We start from the raw sequence: 16,512 nt of genomic DNA, 5'->3' as shown, positions 1-16,512 counted from the left end.
TTAGAGCCCCCATTTATACGTACAACATTGCAAATTTGCATTTGTCAATTTTAAATTGAAGCTTTTTATTTCCAAAGACGATTCATTTGTCGCCCTTCTTTTCTAGAAATCAATTTTTTCAATATTACATTATATTAAAATGTTTCATATTTTTTTCCATGGTATTGTAGTATGTCTTCATATCGAAAGATTTTAAGTGGTGTGTGGTTCAGACGTAAGCATCATTTTCCGTTTTCTATATGACCTAAGGAGATTCTATTGAAAAAATCATATCTAGTTAAGTTTTTCACATCAACCGCTATGTGACGATCGTTTCGTTAACTTTTTTATTTTTGTGGAAGGATACTTTTATGTAGTTTGTTTCTTATGGCGTATAATTGATATTGCTTGCTACGTATACGCCTTTTTAATTAAATGTTACACTGGGCTATCTGAACGTGTAATTGATGTTACGACGTATACGCAAGTTAGGATTTTTTATTACATGCATACCTTATTTGATACCTTTGTGTTCAACGAAAACTAGTTTATGATTTGAAATGCATTAGTTATCAATTCTTTATTTTTAATTTCTTCGGCGACGCAACATCATTTTCGAATAAGTCAGGGAATTATAATGTCCAGAAAATGAATACCAGTTAATACCACGACCGTGTTGGGCATCTCCATAATGACCGTTAAGATTGCTAAAAACAACAAAATCAGTATTTTTTTAATTTTCCAACTAAAAAAACATCTTCTCAACTTACCTCACATGACACGCTCCATACCACCAACCACCCATAAATGATACCGCACAATTACTAGGATAATTATCATTATCCTGGTCTTTTGTGGTAAATTTTAAACCAATGTGACCTTTTAGAGAATCCCCTGCCGTACCCGAATATTTTCCTGTACGTCGTAGTACATACTTCTCCAATTCATTACCAATTTGAAAGGCATCATATTTCGCAAAAGCCTCAGCTTCATTGGTGCCATTAGTCATCAATATCAATAACTCTTGGGGACCTTGATAATTTGTAAGGGCATGCAGCTTATCCAAACCTATGAAAAATTCTCCCTCAATGTCGCCGAAGCCAACTTTATACTCTGCCCACGTGCGAAAAAAATCTACCGAACCATCTTGACGTCTTTGTATGACAGTCCAGTCACCACCTTCGGTCTGGGCATCACATTCAACGAGGAAACTTTCATTACTGAACTGTGGTATGCGTATATAATAAAAACCACTGCGTTCGGTACAGGCTGTAACTTCGGCACAACTTGCATACGGGCCATGGGTTTGACTTTTTTTGGGGAAGGGAAGGGAGAATAAAACAAAGAAAACATAAAATGTTTTATCAAAAGGTGCCGCTTGTTTTACTTACCATTTATAGGGCAAAGTATCAATGCGTATATCAAAAATGGGTAAATCTGTGGTAGTAAAGATTGTCATTGTAAAAATATTTTCGCAAATGAAATCGCTTACCTTTATTATTGATTTGTTTCCTGAAAAGAGAGAAAAAAAGTTATTACATTTAAAGCACTTTACGGTTTACTTAACGTGAAATTAAAAATTGTTATTAGTCATAGGGTACAACATATCCCGGTTCACACCGGGAGATGAAAATTCTGCACCTATTAATGAGTTGATTCATACTAGCTCAATCACATGGAACCTCCTTTTTATCGCCGATCTCGAACGGCTTTTCTCGGCTCGTCACATTTATCAGCACTGTCTTCAACTTACCTTAATTTCAAATTATCCATTGTGTTTTTAATCTCAGTAACATCTTCTACAAGTTTATCTATGACAAGTCTATCCTCCGAATTATAGAGTCCCTAAAATAAATACATACATATATTAATTTGCTATTGAAATGAAGCCGTTTTCATCGACTTATGTACATTGCCAGAAGAACCGTCTTCACAGCGCATTGCAAAAATGCAATTTATGATAAAAATCACTTGAAATAAAAATATTTTATTCAACATTCTTCGTGTAATCAAATCAACTTCTGTTTTATGTGGATGCTTTAAACAAACTAATGGCTTATAATGAAATATTGTTTTCCTTATGTTTAAATTTTTATAAAATGTTATCAGCATGAAATTGTGGTTAGCAGGGGGGATTTTTTGTGTCAGCAAGAATTTCGAGTTTTTTTTTTGTTGAAATGGGATTTTATTTTGAAAGCATTTTGGCAGGTTTCCCATGGACTGCAATATGTGAAGATATTAAAGTAAATTTAAATATTATAAGGCGATAAGAGGGATTTTTTAATGAATATACTTTTTTTGTTGTTGTTATATCTGGTACAGATGTGTTGGTTTAACTACTGATTATATTTTTCAAGATATGATTTTGGGATGAATCTTTTGATTAGGTTTAAGGATACCATTTTACTCGGTGACCTTTGGTCCATTGTGTTCATCCTGGGTAAATATATAAAGATGATGATGGCGAAAAAATTAAATTGTCATTGCTTATTGAAGTTGAAGGTGAAGAAGTTTCCGGGATATTTCAGTATTATTACTTGATTGTTAGTACTGAAAAAAAGTATTTAAGTGTGTTTGCCAAGCCAAGGCAAATTTAATGTCAGATAAGAAGGTGAGAGTATCTTATATCTACCCATATCATATCTTCATATGTGCAGCAAGGGAAACCTGTATATTAGATTCTGGACTGTATCCATATCTTCTGCTTCTTTACAGAATCTACAGTAGTTGACACCAATGTCACCCTATTTTAAAGTGAATGAATTTACTTATCTAGTGAAAGAAGGGAACTTGTTTTACGTTGGAAGATCGCAGATTGCCTCGGATATTCTATATCCAGGTTCCGTGAGCCATTTGCGGTGCACATTTTCATGGTTGACCTAACGAAATTTTCCGATGTGGCCTAACAGATTCATCAAATGGTATACACTGTGTGTAATTTTTTGAGTCATGTTTTATTAACCATATTCTGACTCCACAGTGTGATAGAACACCAACAATGAGAAGACACGTGTCTCGCCGTTTTTACCTATCTCATCAACTTTCGCGGTTATAGGCCTCCAAAAGTTTGAGGCTTTGATGTAAAAAGGGGTCACTTTTCAACACTATATCTTCCAAACCGTTGGGAATTTCGAATTTTTCTTAGAGGCAATGTTGTATATCTTCCCTTAAGGAACAAAAATTGTGAACACATATAACCCATCAAACTTCATCTACGAGGTCAAAATCGCCATGGTCAAATTTCTTTTAAAATTTTTCTCAAGTTTTGTTATACAGCTATCAAACCGATCAAGCAAACAACCAACTACAAAAATTTACCTCAGATCTCAATAAACATCTTTCTAGAATATACGAACCCTGAAGGAACAGGTCTTAATGGTCAAAATAGCAAAACAATTGCGATTTTTCTCCTCTTTTCTCGGCTTCTGCTCCGTAGATATTAAACCGTTCAAAATTCAATAAAACAGTCAACCACAATAGCGTAGCGAAGGCATCCATAACCAACTTTCTGGAATATGCGAAATGTCTATGAACGGTTCTTAATGGTAAAAATAGCAAAAATCTTTTGAAAATATCGAATTTTTATACTTTTTTCTCCGACTCTGGTCCAAAGATACGCAACCGCCCAAAAATTAAGGATACAGTCAACTACAAAAATGTACCTTAGATATCAACAAATGAAGATTCTAGGAACGATTCTTCAAGCTCAAAATTCGATTATTTTAGATCATTCTTTCCTGTTCAGGTCCGTAAATAACAAACCTTTCAAATTTCCTTGAGTTTTTAACAGTTTGTTATTTCCAAACCTGAGCAGGGGGAATGTTAAAAAAATGTAATTGTTCGTGAATTTCAGGCCTAAGAATCATTCCTAGAATCTTCATATGTTCTAAGAAGTTGTTTCTTGAAATCTTAGGTACATTTTTGTGGTTGACGGTATCCTTAATTTTTGGGCGGTTGCGTATCTTTGGACCAGAGTCGGAGAAAAAAGTATAAAAATTCGATATTTTCAAAAGATTTTTGCTATTTTTACCATTAAGAACCGTTCATAGACATTTCGCATATTCGCTACGCTATTGTGGTTGATTGTTTTCTTGAATTTTGAGCGGTTTAATATCTATGGAGCAGAATCCTAAAAAAGAGGATAAAAATTGAAATTTTTTGCTATTTTGACCATTAAAATCCGTTTCTACAGAGTTCGTATATTCTAAAAAGATATTTATTGAGATCTCAGGTACATTTTTGTAGTTGGTTGTTTGCTTCAAATTTGATCGGTTTGAAAGCTGTATAACAAAACTTGAGCAAAAATTTTAAAAGAAAATTGACCATGGCGATTTTGACCTCGTAGATTTTTGTTCTTTAAGACAAGAGCTACAACTTTGCCTCCGAGATAAATTCAAATTTCCTAACGGTTTGGAAGATATAGTCCTGACTAAATGACCCTTTCTACATCAAAGCCTCAAACCTTTGGAGGCCTATAACCGCGAAAGTTGATGAGATAGGGAAAAACGGCGAGACACGTGTCTTCTCATTTTTGGTGTTCTATCACACTGCGGTGTCAGAATATGGTTAATAATTTTCGAGTTGCACAGTGATATCGATCGACTTAGTGTCACCCGATATAGTACCTCTGCTAATTCCTTTCCTATTATATTACTATGTCCTGCAACCAATGTTGCCGAATTTGACGATTTTTTGGCCGAAAATTAAAAAATGACAATTTGACGATTTTATGGTCCAAAATGACGATTTTTCGCGTAAACCAAAATTTCATAAAATAAAACATTATAACTATATTGCAACCTCCATTTGATAAGTTTTTTAGCAATTTCCAGTCAGATTGGCTATACATATTAAGGTACATATCTGGAATGCAGGTGTTTTTACGATTTTTGCCTCACTTTCGAATAATTATGAGCTGAAAATGTTCGTTTAGGAATATTAAGGGATGAAAATCTTCCATGTAACGTTTTCAAGATAAAATGGGAATCGTATCTATATCGTTGTGAAAATAATTTCCCAGCAAAATTTATTTGAAGTTGTTCTATGTGAAGTAGTGATTGCATAGTTTTTTTGATGCAGTCCATGCAGAGTCATGAAAAATGCACTCCGTTTTTTACATTTTAGAAGCAACTGCTTAGAGATCCCTACAAAAAAAGCCAGTTTGTCGATCCCTACATACAAACAGCAACTTTATTTCTTCCATAGACGAAAAAGAGTGCATACATTTCTAAATTAAAAAATATAAACACTTAAGCTATGTAATTAAAAGTTGCGATCTTTTTTGCGGTAACCCACGAGACGAAAATGATACATGGAGTGGATTTGGAGTTCACGCCGAAAGCAGAACTGGTGATGAGAAGACAATATGTGTTCCGTTTACTTAAAATTTGTACAAATTGTTACTGGATGTTGTTCGTTTACTCTACAGTACAATGCAAAAGACCTTAAACGATTACAAGAAGTTACTGGATTTGTACAAATTTGTACAAATTGTTGAGTAAACGAACACACCTAATATAAAACAAGTAAGAACGGCGTTAAGTTCGGCCGGGCCGAACTTGTTATACCCTCCACCACAAGTTGTATTGAAGTAAAATGGAATAATTAGTTTCCTTTCGTGTATGAAGAAGACTTAATACTAAATTTCAGCAATTTCGGTAAAACAATGTGAGGCACCATTCTATGGGGGCTATTTCAAAACGTCGATCTATACCGACAAATTTCTGACGGAAAGTTTTTAGGCTCAAAGAACACTAAATATCAAATTTCCTATATTTCGGTAAGAGAATCAAGAAGTACGCTTCTATGGGGATATAGGAAGAATATCTTATAACTCTTGGAAGACCAAATAACGAATTTCAGCCATTTCGGTTGGATATTGACGTAACACTCTTCAGTATTACGAAAATCGGGATGTACCGTTATATGGGGGCTATATCGAAACGTGGACCTATACCGACGAATTGTAGTCAGAAATGGGGCAATATGAAAGTGTGGACCTGTACAGACATATTTCTGGTGAACAGTTTTATATCACATTGAAGACTAAATACCAAATTTCAGCCATTTTATGTGTAATAATAAAGACACAACCTTCAAAATACGAAAAATCGGGAGATACCTTTCCATGGGGGCTATATATAGGCGTGGACCGATACCGACAAATGTAAAGGGGAAGTTTGAGTACCCCCAACGAAGTCTAAATACCAAGTTTCAGACATTTCGGTGGAATATTCAGGTCACAACGTTCAAAATACCGAAAATCGGGAGGTGCCTTCTATAGGGGCTATATGAAGGCATGGACCGATACCGACAAAGTTCCGGGGGAAAGTTTTATACCACCAACGTAGACTAAGTACCAAATTTCAGCCATTTCGGTGTGATAATGTAGCTAAAACCTTCAAAATACCGAAAATCGGGAGGTACCGTTCTATGGGGGCTATATGAAGGTGTGGACCGATACCGACGAAATTCTGGGGAATAGTTTTGTACACCTAAAGAAGACTGCGTACCAAATTTCAGCCATTTTGGTAGGATAATTAAGCTAAAACCTTAAAAATACCGAAAATCGGGAGGTACCGTTCTATGGGGGCTATATGAAGGTGGGGACCGATACCGACAAAATTCTGGGGGAAAGTTTTATACCCCTAAAGAAGACTACGTACCAAATTTCAGCCATTTTGGTAGGATAATGAAGCTAAAACCTTAAAAATACCGAAAATCGGGAGGTACCGTTCTATGGGGGCTATATGAAGGTGTGGACCGATACCGACAAAATTTTGGGGGAAAGTTTTATACCCCTAAAGAAGACTACGTACCAAATTTCAGCCATTTTGGTAGGATAATGAAGCTAAAACCTTAAAAATACCGAAAATCTGGAGGTACCGTTCTATGGGGGCTATATGAAGGTGTGGACCGATACCGACAAAATTCTGGGGGAAAGTTTTATACCCCTAAGGAAGACTACGTACCAAATTTCAGCCATTTTGGTAGGATAATGAGGCGAAAACCTTAAAAATACCGAAAATCTTGAGGTACCGTTCTATGGGGGCTATATCAAAACGTGGACCGATATATCCCATTTTCAATACCAACCATCCTGCAAGTAATAAAAACTTCTGTACCAAATTTTGACTCTCTATCTTTTAAATTGCGAGCTGTATCTTGATTTCAACAGACAGACAGACGGACGGACGGACGGACGGACAGACGGACATGGTCAAATCGACATAGAATTTTATGCTGATCAATAATATATATACTTTATAGGGTCTCCGACGAATATTTCGATGTGTTACAAACGGAATGACAAATTTAATTATACCCTCCATATGGTGGAGGGTATAAAAAAAACATTTTGGATGACCGGAACATGATGACGGAAAGCAGAGGATGTAAACACAATAGCGATTGAATAATACAATTTGTGTTAATATAATACAGTTCATAAAACTCTATTTTTAACACAAATAACAAATGCATTTTATTTATTCAGGGATATTATTAATGGCTTGCATTTTTATTGCATATTTAAACTGATAAAAAACACATTCCGAAGATCATATCTAAATTCAATCCAAAGCACTCAATCAAAAGACGTGCCGTGGATCGAAAATGGAGTGTATACTAGACGTGTGCCGTGGAAGCAAAATGAACTGCAACCTCGCTGCACCATGCATGACTTCTTTCACACAAAAAGATGTAGTCCGAAATCACTTGCAGTCATGATTCCTCTACTTCTTTAGCTACAAACATTTTTCTGGGTATGAGCCCAGCTTTCTCAACTTCATACTAATGCCCTCTTTACAGCGGACAGTCAATAAGATTTTACCAATTTCCCACTGTGCAGCTGTCATTCAAACTATATATATATATATCCTTTATTTTTGTTTCATATATCTACACACAAAAGTAAACAAAAAGGTTCATGTTGAACATAGGGCGATTAACCATGGGAAAAAACACTCATCTTGTGAAATCTGTTTTTTTAAAGTCTCTTTGATATAACTAAATCGCTTTAAAAGCTAACCAAAACTAGTTTTGGAACATGATGGCGATTTCTGACGATTTTAAAGTCTCTTTGATATAACTAAATCGCTTTAAAAGCTAACCAAAACTAGTTTTGGAACATGATGGCGATTTCTGACGATTTTTCAATTTTCATTGATCATTTGATCAAAATCTGTCGGCAACGCTGCCTGCTACCCAGTAATGTTTAATGATATTTCTTATGTCATAAAGTATAGCTCGAATGTTTATGGTTCATATGACTTAAAAGCTTTAAGGGCCGCCTGAGTAACCCACATGAAATTCGTTTTTGATGGAATCTGATACATAAAGCTAAAATACATGCTCTGTCAAAATTTCAAGCTTCTACGTTCAAAAATTATGATCCTATTCAAGAAATGGCATTTCGGAAAATAGGATAACATTGCAGATGTTGTTGTAACGACGGATCCCAAAACCAATCGTTTTTGCGTTTTTAGTTTCATTACTTCCTCCCATTCGTACATGATTGATTATACCCCAAATACTCGCCCTCATAAGGTATTCTATAAAACAGGTTTTCATTTTAGAACGTTTTTTGCTTCTCCTGCAAAGTTTTGGTTTTGTGGGTTAAGTCTTCGGGCATTTATGGTGACGATATGTAAGTTAAGGAGTTGAGTCCTTTTTTAATAAAGAAACAACAAAAGCAATATTTAAATTTTGATTAAATTTATTAAAATGAATTTAAGTTAACAAAAGTTGTACTGATCTCGTTCTGCTCCCGAACTCATTTCATTCTGCCCATTTCGATTGTTAACCTGAAGCTTCGAGTTATTGACAGCGACGCTGGAATTATGCTGCTCACTATGTCTCCCACAGGTGCATTATGTTGAAGATGCGACTCGTGTACGAGTTTAATGTCTATAGGAAGGTATCATATTGCAGGGTTCTCAATGTATTAAATATGCTGAATAATATCATAGAGTTACCTTCAGCTCAAATATGCCTGCTCGGAATCATTTTGATTTTCCCAAGTGCTTGCCTTCTCCGAGTTGACTTCAAGACCATGGCGACAGGATTGGCAAGAATTTGTCACTTATTAGCACTAATACATCATTTGCATAAGCCACCAACAACTTAGTTTTCAACTGGTCTAAACACACAAGAATTTCATTTCAGAGTATAGGTGGGAGAACCCCTCTCCCCTGCGGTATACCTCTGTTTCAAGTATTCCTCAGGGAACTCTCTCCTATGCACAAATTGATGAAACTACTTATTAGCATCTCAGGTATGTTCGACAAACGCAGAGGGTCCTTAAGAAATCTCCGCCAGGATCGCTTACACCGGTTCCGACACGGTCCCGGGGATTTGTAGGGCTGAAACCTATTAATCGCCCATTGATGTCTTGAAAGGCTAGTCAATCTATATATCAGCTGTTAATCCTCTTCAGTCCGAATGAATTATGGCTTATTATAGGCAGAGTCTCCCACACGGGATCGCAGCAACAGATACGGCCGCCAGGTTACTGCATATTCAAAGAAATCCAATGCGATAACGGCCTGCTTATGGTCTTGAGGTCTTTTATAGACAGAAGATCTCTTAAGGTTTGCTAGAGACGTATCCTTTGGTCTATTGAAGCACCCTTTCCTCTGGAAAGGATCTACAGAAACACGTCTTCCTCTGGAAAGGGTTTATAGATGCACCTCTTCCTCTGGAAAGGGTTTATAGACGCACCCTTTCCTCTGGAAAGGATCTACAGAAACACCTCTTCCTCTGGAAAGGGTTTATAGAAGCACCTCTTCCTCTGGAAAGGGTTTATAGAAGCACTCTTTCCTCTGGAAAGGGTCTATAGAAGCACTCTTTCCTCTGAAAAGGGTCTATAGAAGCGCCCTTTCCTCTGAAAAGGGTCTATAGAAGCTCCCTTTCCTCTGAAAAGGGTCTATAGAAGCACCCTTTCCTCTGGAAAGGATCTACAGAAGCACCTCTTCCTCTGGAAAGGGTTTGTAGAAGCACCCTTTCCGCGGGAAAGGTTCTTTAGAAGCACCCTTTTCTCTAGAAGCTGTCTATAGAATCATCCTTTCCTCTGCACTAGACATATTCGCTGGACACTTCTAAAACTTCTTTTGTCATTAGGGATCTGTTCATAGTACTTTCAGGCTCACCACTGAAATACAATGCGACAGCATAAACGATGCGCTACATTAAAATTCTTTTCAAATACTACTCGGGACTCAAGTAAATTTTTTCTACATTCTTCTTCACTAATCTCTTTTTTTCTTACTTACAGGAAAACACTACTGTCCACGCATGGCCACCATGAATCGCCCAACATTCCAAGCTATACGTACCTATTCGCCAACAGATCCGGCCATTGTTTTTGTCTCGTCTCGTCGACAAACACGTCTAACTGCCTTAGATTTAATAACATTTGTGGCGGGTGATGAAAATCCCAAACAATTCCTCAACATGGAGGAATATGAAATGCAACAAATTCTACAGGACATCAAAGATTCCAATTTGAAATTCTGTCTAGCCTTTGGCATAGGTCTTCATCATGCAGGTTTGCAAGAACAAGATCGTAAAACCGTTGAAGAGCTATTCCTCAATCGGAAAATTCAAGTCCTCATCGCCACAGCCACATTGGCGTGGGGAGTTAATTTACCTGCCCATTTGGTTGTTATTAAGGGCACGGAATATTTTGATGGCAAGGTAAAGAAATATGTTGATATGCCCATAACTGATGTCCTACAAATGATGGGTCGTGCCGGTCGTCCACAATTCGATAATGAAGGTGTAGCTGTGGTATTGGTCCATGATGTTAAGAAAAACTTTTACAAAAAGTTCCTCTACGATCCATTCCCAGTGGAATCAAGTTTACTTGAAGTGTTGCCGGAACATATTAACGCCGAAATTGTTGCCGGAACAGTGCAAACCAAACAGGCGGCCTTGGATTATTTGACATGGACTTTCTTCTTTAGACGTCTATTAAGGAATCCAACATACTACAATTTGGAAGGTTTAGAACCAAGTCAAGTGAACAGCTTCCTCTCTCAACTGGTGGAGAAGGTAATCTATGAATTGGAGGCAGCCGCTTGTGTAGTACAAAATGAACATTTGTTACTGCCAACATTTTTGGGACGCATTGCTTCGTTTTACTATTTGTCTTATCGCACAATGAAACACTTCTTGGATGACCTGGAACCACAAATGTCAACCTCAGATATTTTACTTGCCATTGCGGATTCATATGAGTTTGATCAGCAACCTGTGCGTCATAATGAAGATAAATACAATGAGTAAGCCAGTTCGAAAATTGAAGAACTGCTAGTAGTTTTTAATAAAAATGTTTCATATTTTTGTTTTCAGGGAAATGGCTGATGTTGTTCGCTATCGTCCACGGTCGCCAACATGGGATTCACCCTATACCAAAACGTTCCTTTTGCTGCAAGCACATTTCTCACGGTTATCATTACCGAATTCGGATTATTTGACAGATACAAAATCGGCATTAGATAATGCAACACGTGTTATGCAGGTAAGATGATAGGAAATAATTAAATGTTGTCGATATAACAGTAAGAACTTTTCTATAACGAAATCAACTTTCTCATAACGAAAAGTTGTCGATAACAACTTTTCTATAATTAAAAGTTGTGGATAACACATTTTTTATAACGAAAATGTTTCGATAACAAATTTTCCATAACGAAAAGATGTCGATAACCTTTTCTATAACGCAAAATTGCCGATAAAAACTTTTCTATAAGGAACAGTTGTCGATAACAACTTTTCTATAAGGAACAGTTGTCAATAAAAACTTTTCTATAACGAAAAGGTGTCGATAACAACTTTTCTATGACGAAAAGGTGTCAATGACAACTTTTCTATAACGAAAAGTTTTTGATAACAACTTTTCTTTTATGAAAAATTGTCGATAACAACTCTTCTATAACGAAAAGTTGTCGATAACAGCGTAACGAAAACTTGACGATATTTTTATAACTAAAGATGTTGATAACTATTTGTTTTGATATACATTCGGTCTTCTATTCTTTTCCAGGCAATGGTTGACTATACCGCCGAACGTGGTTGGCTTTCGCCCACGTTGAAAATTCAACAGATAATGCAATGTGTGATACAGGCACGTTGGTTCGATGAAAGTGAATTCTTAACACTGCCCCATGTAAACAATGCCAATGTTCATCTATTCTATAATATTTCACACATATTTGAATATCTAACACTCCCGGTGCTTAAAGATATTTGTCGTAATGATTATGAAAAATTGGCTGGACCACTGAGAGATATGTTCGAAGAGCCTGAAATTGAACAAATCTATAAGGTTGTTCAAGATTTACCAGAAATTGCCGTTAATATTTCGATACAAGGACGGAAATATGATGAAGAAGAGTGTGTGAGACCTGTCAGTACAGATCCCAAATCAAATGTATGGACCGAAATACATCCCAACGAGGTAAGTTATTGGAAATGTTTCAGAAGTGCAGAAAAGACTAAATATGTATATCTATATTTTTTCAGGATTATGTCCTTTGCATTGATATGGAGCGTTTGAATACAAAACGACAATTCAATACCGCAATACATTGTCCCAAATATCCCAAGGGTAAAAGAGAGGCATGGTTTTTGACGCTGGGCTCCCAAGGCAGCGATGAGTTATTGGCTATGAAACGTATAAATATGCGTGGTTTAAAATCTTCCAATCGCATAACTTTCCAATGTCCACCACGTCGTGGTCGTTTACTGTTAACTCTCTATTTAATGTCGGATTGTTTAATCGGTTTCGATCAACAATTCGATTTGCAGTTTGAGATTGTTGATCCAAAACAATTGTAGTTTTCTACAAACAAAGGAGAAGACGAAGAGATTTGTTAAAATTCCCATCTAAAAGACTTGACAGCTTTAAAAGTATTGAATGTAAAATTAAACGAATATAATATGACACTATAAATACATACATACATATAGTAGTAGCTAGAGATCTTGAGTAGAACGTGGAACCATTTCTAAGCATCGTACAAAAAAGTACAGAACAGAATTTAAAACAAAACAAAAATTGAAGTGAATAGTTAAAGGTTTGTTTTTTTTTAATTCCTATTAAAATAAATACATATAATTAATCACGTGCATATGTATATAATCGTATATATCTTCAAAACATACATATACTTTTATATCTTTATATTTGATACATATATAGAGTTATATTATTATATTGCATTTTGTGTTTTAAAAATCCTAAAAGAAAAGTAAAAAATATAGAAAAATTAAAAAAAACAGTATGAATTTTTTAAATTTTATTATGGTTGTGATTTGATCAGATTAGCACATAGGGCACAATAGGCAATTTTGAGCCTTCCTTGGTGAACAATTTGAGAGGCGGAATATCGAGGGAATCAAAAAAATCGATTTGGAATTCTTTGATAAGTTTTCAAACTTTTCTGGGTTTGTAATATTAAGGTCTGTAATGTGGCTGTGCATCCTTAAACCCAACGATACTCTTACGAGGATATGAGGAAATTTGACATCACCATTATGACATCTGGTCTGATAAATGCCGTGTTCTGGCAACCTGTTATTTCCCTTGGATCAGGCCCTTGGCATTTCTATTAGGAAAAGTTGTTGATAACAACTTCTCTATTACGAAAAGTTAGGTATAACTAACAACTTTTCTATAGCGGAGAGTTGTCAATAACAAAAAAATTCTATTGCAAGTATTTGACGATAACAACTTTTCTTTAAAGAAACAAGATAAAAACTTTTGTCTAAGGAAATTATCGATAAAAAACTTTTGGTAACGAAAAGTTGTCGACAAAACTTTTCCAAACCGAAAAGTTGTTGGCAACAACTTCTTTATAAGGAAATATTGTCGATAACTTTTCTATTACGAAAAGTTAGGGATAACTAACAACTTTTCTATAGCGGAGAGTTGTCAATAACAAAAAAAATCTATAACAAACATTTGACGATAAGAACTTTTCTATAACGAAATGTTATCACTAACGAATTTTTTGTAACGAAAAGTTATTGACTGTCGATTTTTCGCAAATATCGATAAATGTCACTGTCCAGCAACCACAAAATATTTTGCGGTTGCATGATGGATGACAAAAATGAACGGCCACACTAGCAAGCAACAACAAAGCTGTCATTCGAAATTATTGAGTAAACGAACACACCTGATGTGTACCCAGCTTTACGAAAAGGTGTCGATAACAATCTTCATATAAGGAAGAGTTGAACAACTTTTTTGTAACGAATAAATGTCGACAATATTTTTTTCAAAAACGAATAGTATTCGTTAACGACTATTTCATAACGAAATGTTCTGGATAACAGCTTTTCCCTAACGGAAAGTTTTCGATAAAAAGTTTTAGAATGAAAAGTTGTCGTTAAAAGATTTTCTTTAATGACAAATTGTAGATAACCACTTTTCTGTAACGAACAATTGTAGATAACAACGAACAGTTTTCGATAAAAGCTTTTCTATAACGAAAATTTTCGATAATAATTTTTTATAACGAAAACAAATCTTCTCTGTAACAAGAAGTTGTTGATAACAAATTTTATATAATGAAATTTTATCGATAAAAGAGACTGACTTCCGAAACGTCTGTTGCTTTGTATTCGTGCATGAAAATAGGGGTTCTAGGATCGAGTTTCATACTAGAGTATTTTTTTGAAATCGCAATAGTGGGGAACTCGATTTACGAACCCCTAGCTTCATGCACGAATACAAAGAAACTGACGTTTCGGAAGTCAGCCAGACTTTCTTTTATGAACATTTGTAGTGACGTGTTCTTGCAACCACCATCCGTTGGCTCAGACAATCTTTCGATCTTCGTCTCCGTAAACAGAACACCTGTCTTCATAACCTCTGAACCATGGAGACGCTGATTGGTAAGGGTTCAGAGAATTTACCAATCACCACCTCAAAGAGCTGCCCTAAGATTTTGGGGTAGCTGAGAGAATTTTTCCGGGACATTATCACATTATCAAATTTCACAGTAGAGGTGACGGGATGAGCTTCATCGACCCAAGCGTCAGAGAACTGACAGTGTGGGTGAAGAAGAATTGCAACATAGGAACCGGAATAAGTGAATTGTGAGCAACGGTTATCACACTCAAACCCTGAAAAAGGGAACATAGGACCCAGTCACGTTAAGCTGACTAATCCGACGAGGCGCGCAATTTATTTTTATCCATAGTTTGTCGAGTACCCCATGTGTGACAGGGCGAAGAGAAGAGTACTACGGCGCATTAGATCTCTTCCTGCCGAGGGGGGCCCATCACAATTCAAAATGAATCACAAAACCATCAAAGTAACACAGTAGTATGTCCATGGTAATGATAGAACAATTATGAGAGTTGCTAACCTGTCGTAAAACATCCGAAGTTGTTGCATGGTCAAGCGGGGCTCCTCAGCTGGTGATGTTACCAACCCCTAATGATCATATTCAGGCGGCTCGTGGTCGGACTTGGCAAGAGGATGAGAGCATAAATGAGTCCCATGCTGGAGTGCCTCCCAATTATTCAACGTACATGCCAGTTTATTGTATGTCCAAGGGGGATATGACGTTGATTAATGATTCAGTAGAGGGAGTGTGGGGTGTCCACAAATAAGTTTAGTGGCGTCACAATATATGTGCAGCGGTTGTAGTATTGCAAAATTCGTATTATTCCTTTCTTTTTGTTAAACATGCTGCGTTTCATGAAGACCAAACAAGCTGTGATTTCGTTTTTTCGTTTTTTTATAGTTGGTTGGCGGCGCAGAAAAGTTCGTGTTCCCCATAGATAAAATGCAATTCTTGTTAATTTCTTTTCTTTGCACGTGTGCTTTTTCATAGAGGCCAGAAAATTCTGACAACGAGTGATGTGGAATATGCATTAATTGAAATTCAGGTACCGATTATCCATGTGAACAATTACTTGTGAATACAAGGGACACCTAAATTCAAGCGGAACTTAGCGTAAATTCCGACGTAAGCGTAGGCGTATATAAAAATAATTATTGTTTTTTTAGAAAAAAAGCGAAAGCAAAAATATCCTCCTATACAAAAATAATTATATAGATGTATTGATGGGATTAATGACGTAATAGGGAATTTTCACCAAATACCATAAATTGCCGGCGTTAGGCGTAAGGGGCTGAAATTTTGAATGAAACCGTACGATTTGTTGGAGATCAGTTATTTTTTTGTGTGTTGTGGAGTGTATCCTGACAATTCACAATAAGCTGACAATTGATGTCAATAAAAAAATGGAAAACCGCCATGAAAATTCCAAATGAAACGAAAAGGTAAAGGAAAATTGGTAATAAAAATGGTTTTCTCAAGAAAAATAGCATTTGGCGGGAATATTCTACCCTTATAAATAGCCGATGAGAGATAGACAAACCGTCATTTTGCAGCAGCGGACGTTACATACTAAATCCTCGTCAGTGTTAATAAGTGCCAAACAGATATAACCAAGAGTGGCAATAACATAACAAAGTAAACAAATTGTTTAGTTCAAAGTAATAAACGTTTT

The 16,512-nt window shown here is 36.1% G+C and overlaps 2 protein-coding genes across 5 annotated transcripts in view; one reads left to right on the top strand and one right to left on the bottom strand.

The window, feature by feature from the left end:
• The window catches only part of obe (activating signal cointegrator 1 complex subunit obelus), a 54,423-nt gene extending 41,163 nt beyond the window's left edge, over positions 1-13,260 (top strand). For both annotated transcript variants that reach the window (XM_073988100.1, XM_073988109.1), the window contains 4 exons: positions 10,253-11,261; positions 11,332-11,500; positions 12,026-12,439; positions 12,505-13,260. In XM_073988100.1, coding sequence (XP_073844201.1) covers positions 10,253-11,261; positions 11,332-11,500; positions 12,026-12,439; positions 12,505-12,819 — 1,907 coding nt within the window. In that variant the 3' untranslated portion in view covers positions 12,820-13,260. The remainder of the gene's footprint in view (positions 1-10,252; positions 11,262-11,331; positions 11,501-12,025; positions 12,440-12,504) is intronic.
• LOC141404630 (ficolin-2-like) lies at positions 534-15,855 on the bottom strand. 3 transcript variants are annotated; one of them, XM_073988146.1, is made up of 6 exons: positions 15,360-15,855; positions 1,733-1,824; positions 1,472-1,491; positions 1,371-1,416; positions 750-1,289; positions 534-686 (listed from the first exon to the last, which is right to left on the bottom strand). In XM_073988146.1, exons 2-6 carry the CDS (start codon positions 1,750-1,752, stop codon positions 566-568), a joined length of 747 nt encoding a protein of 248 aa, XP_073844247.1. In that variant the 5' UTR covers positions 1,753-1,824; positions 15,360-15,855; the 3' UTR covers positions 534-565. The 3 variants fall into 3 exon arrangements, with proteins under 3 accessions (XP_073844247.1, XP_073844225.1, XP_073844236.1); XM_073988124.1 differs by lacking the exon at positions 15,360-15,855 and adding an exon at positions 1,891-2,071; XM_073988135.1 differs by lacking the exon at positions 1,733-1,824.
• Positions 15,856-16,512: the final 657 nt, after the last annotated feature.

The sequence above is a fragment of the Musca autumnalis genome, unplaced genomic scaffold, assembly GCF_047663935.1.
Source record: "Musca autumnalis isolate F117 unplaced genomic scaffold, ASM4766393v1 scaffold_1, whole genome shotgun sequence".
Lineage (NCBI taxonomy): Eukaryota > Metazoa > Arthropoda > Insecta > Diptera > Muscidae > Musca > Musca autumnalis.
The sequence above is the reverse complement of the archived record's forward strand: the minus strand, read 5'-3'. Positions and strand labels throughout refer to the sequence as shown.

Coding starts and splice junctions, on each gene's coding strand:
- LOC141404630 (XM_073988124.1), bottom strand. CDS start 1,977: ATGTTGAATAAAATATTTTTATTTCAAGTGATTTTTATCATAAATTGC. Junction 1,417..1,471: donor GAAACAAATCAATAATAAAG/GTAAGCGATTTC, acceptor TTACTACCACAG/ATTTACCCATTTTTGATATA. Junction 1,290..1,370: donor GATACTTTGCCCTATAAATG/GTAAGTAAAACA, acceptor CCCCAAAAAAAG/TCAAACCCATGGCCCGTATG.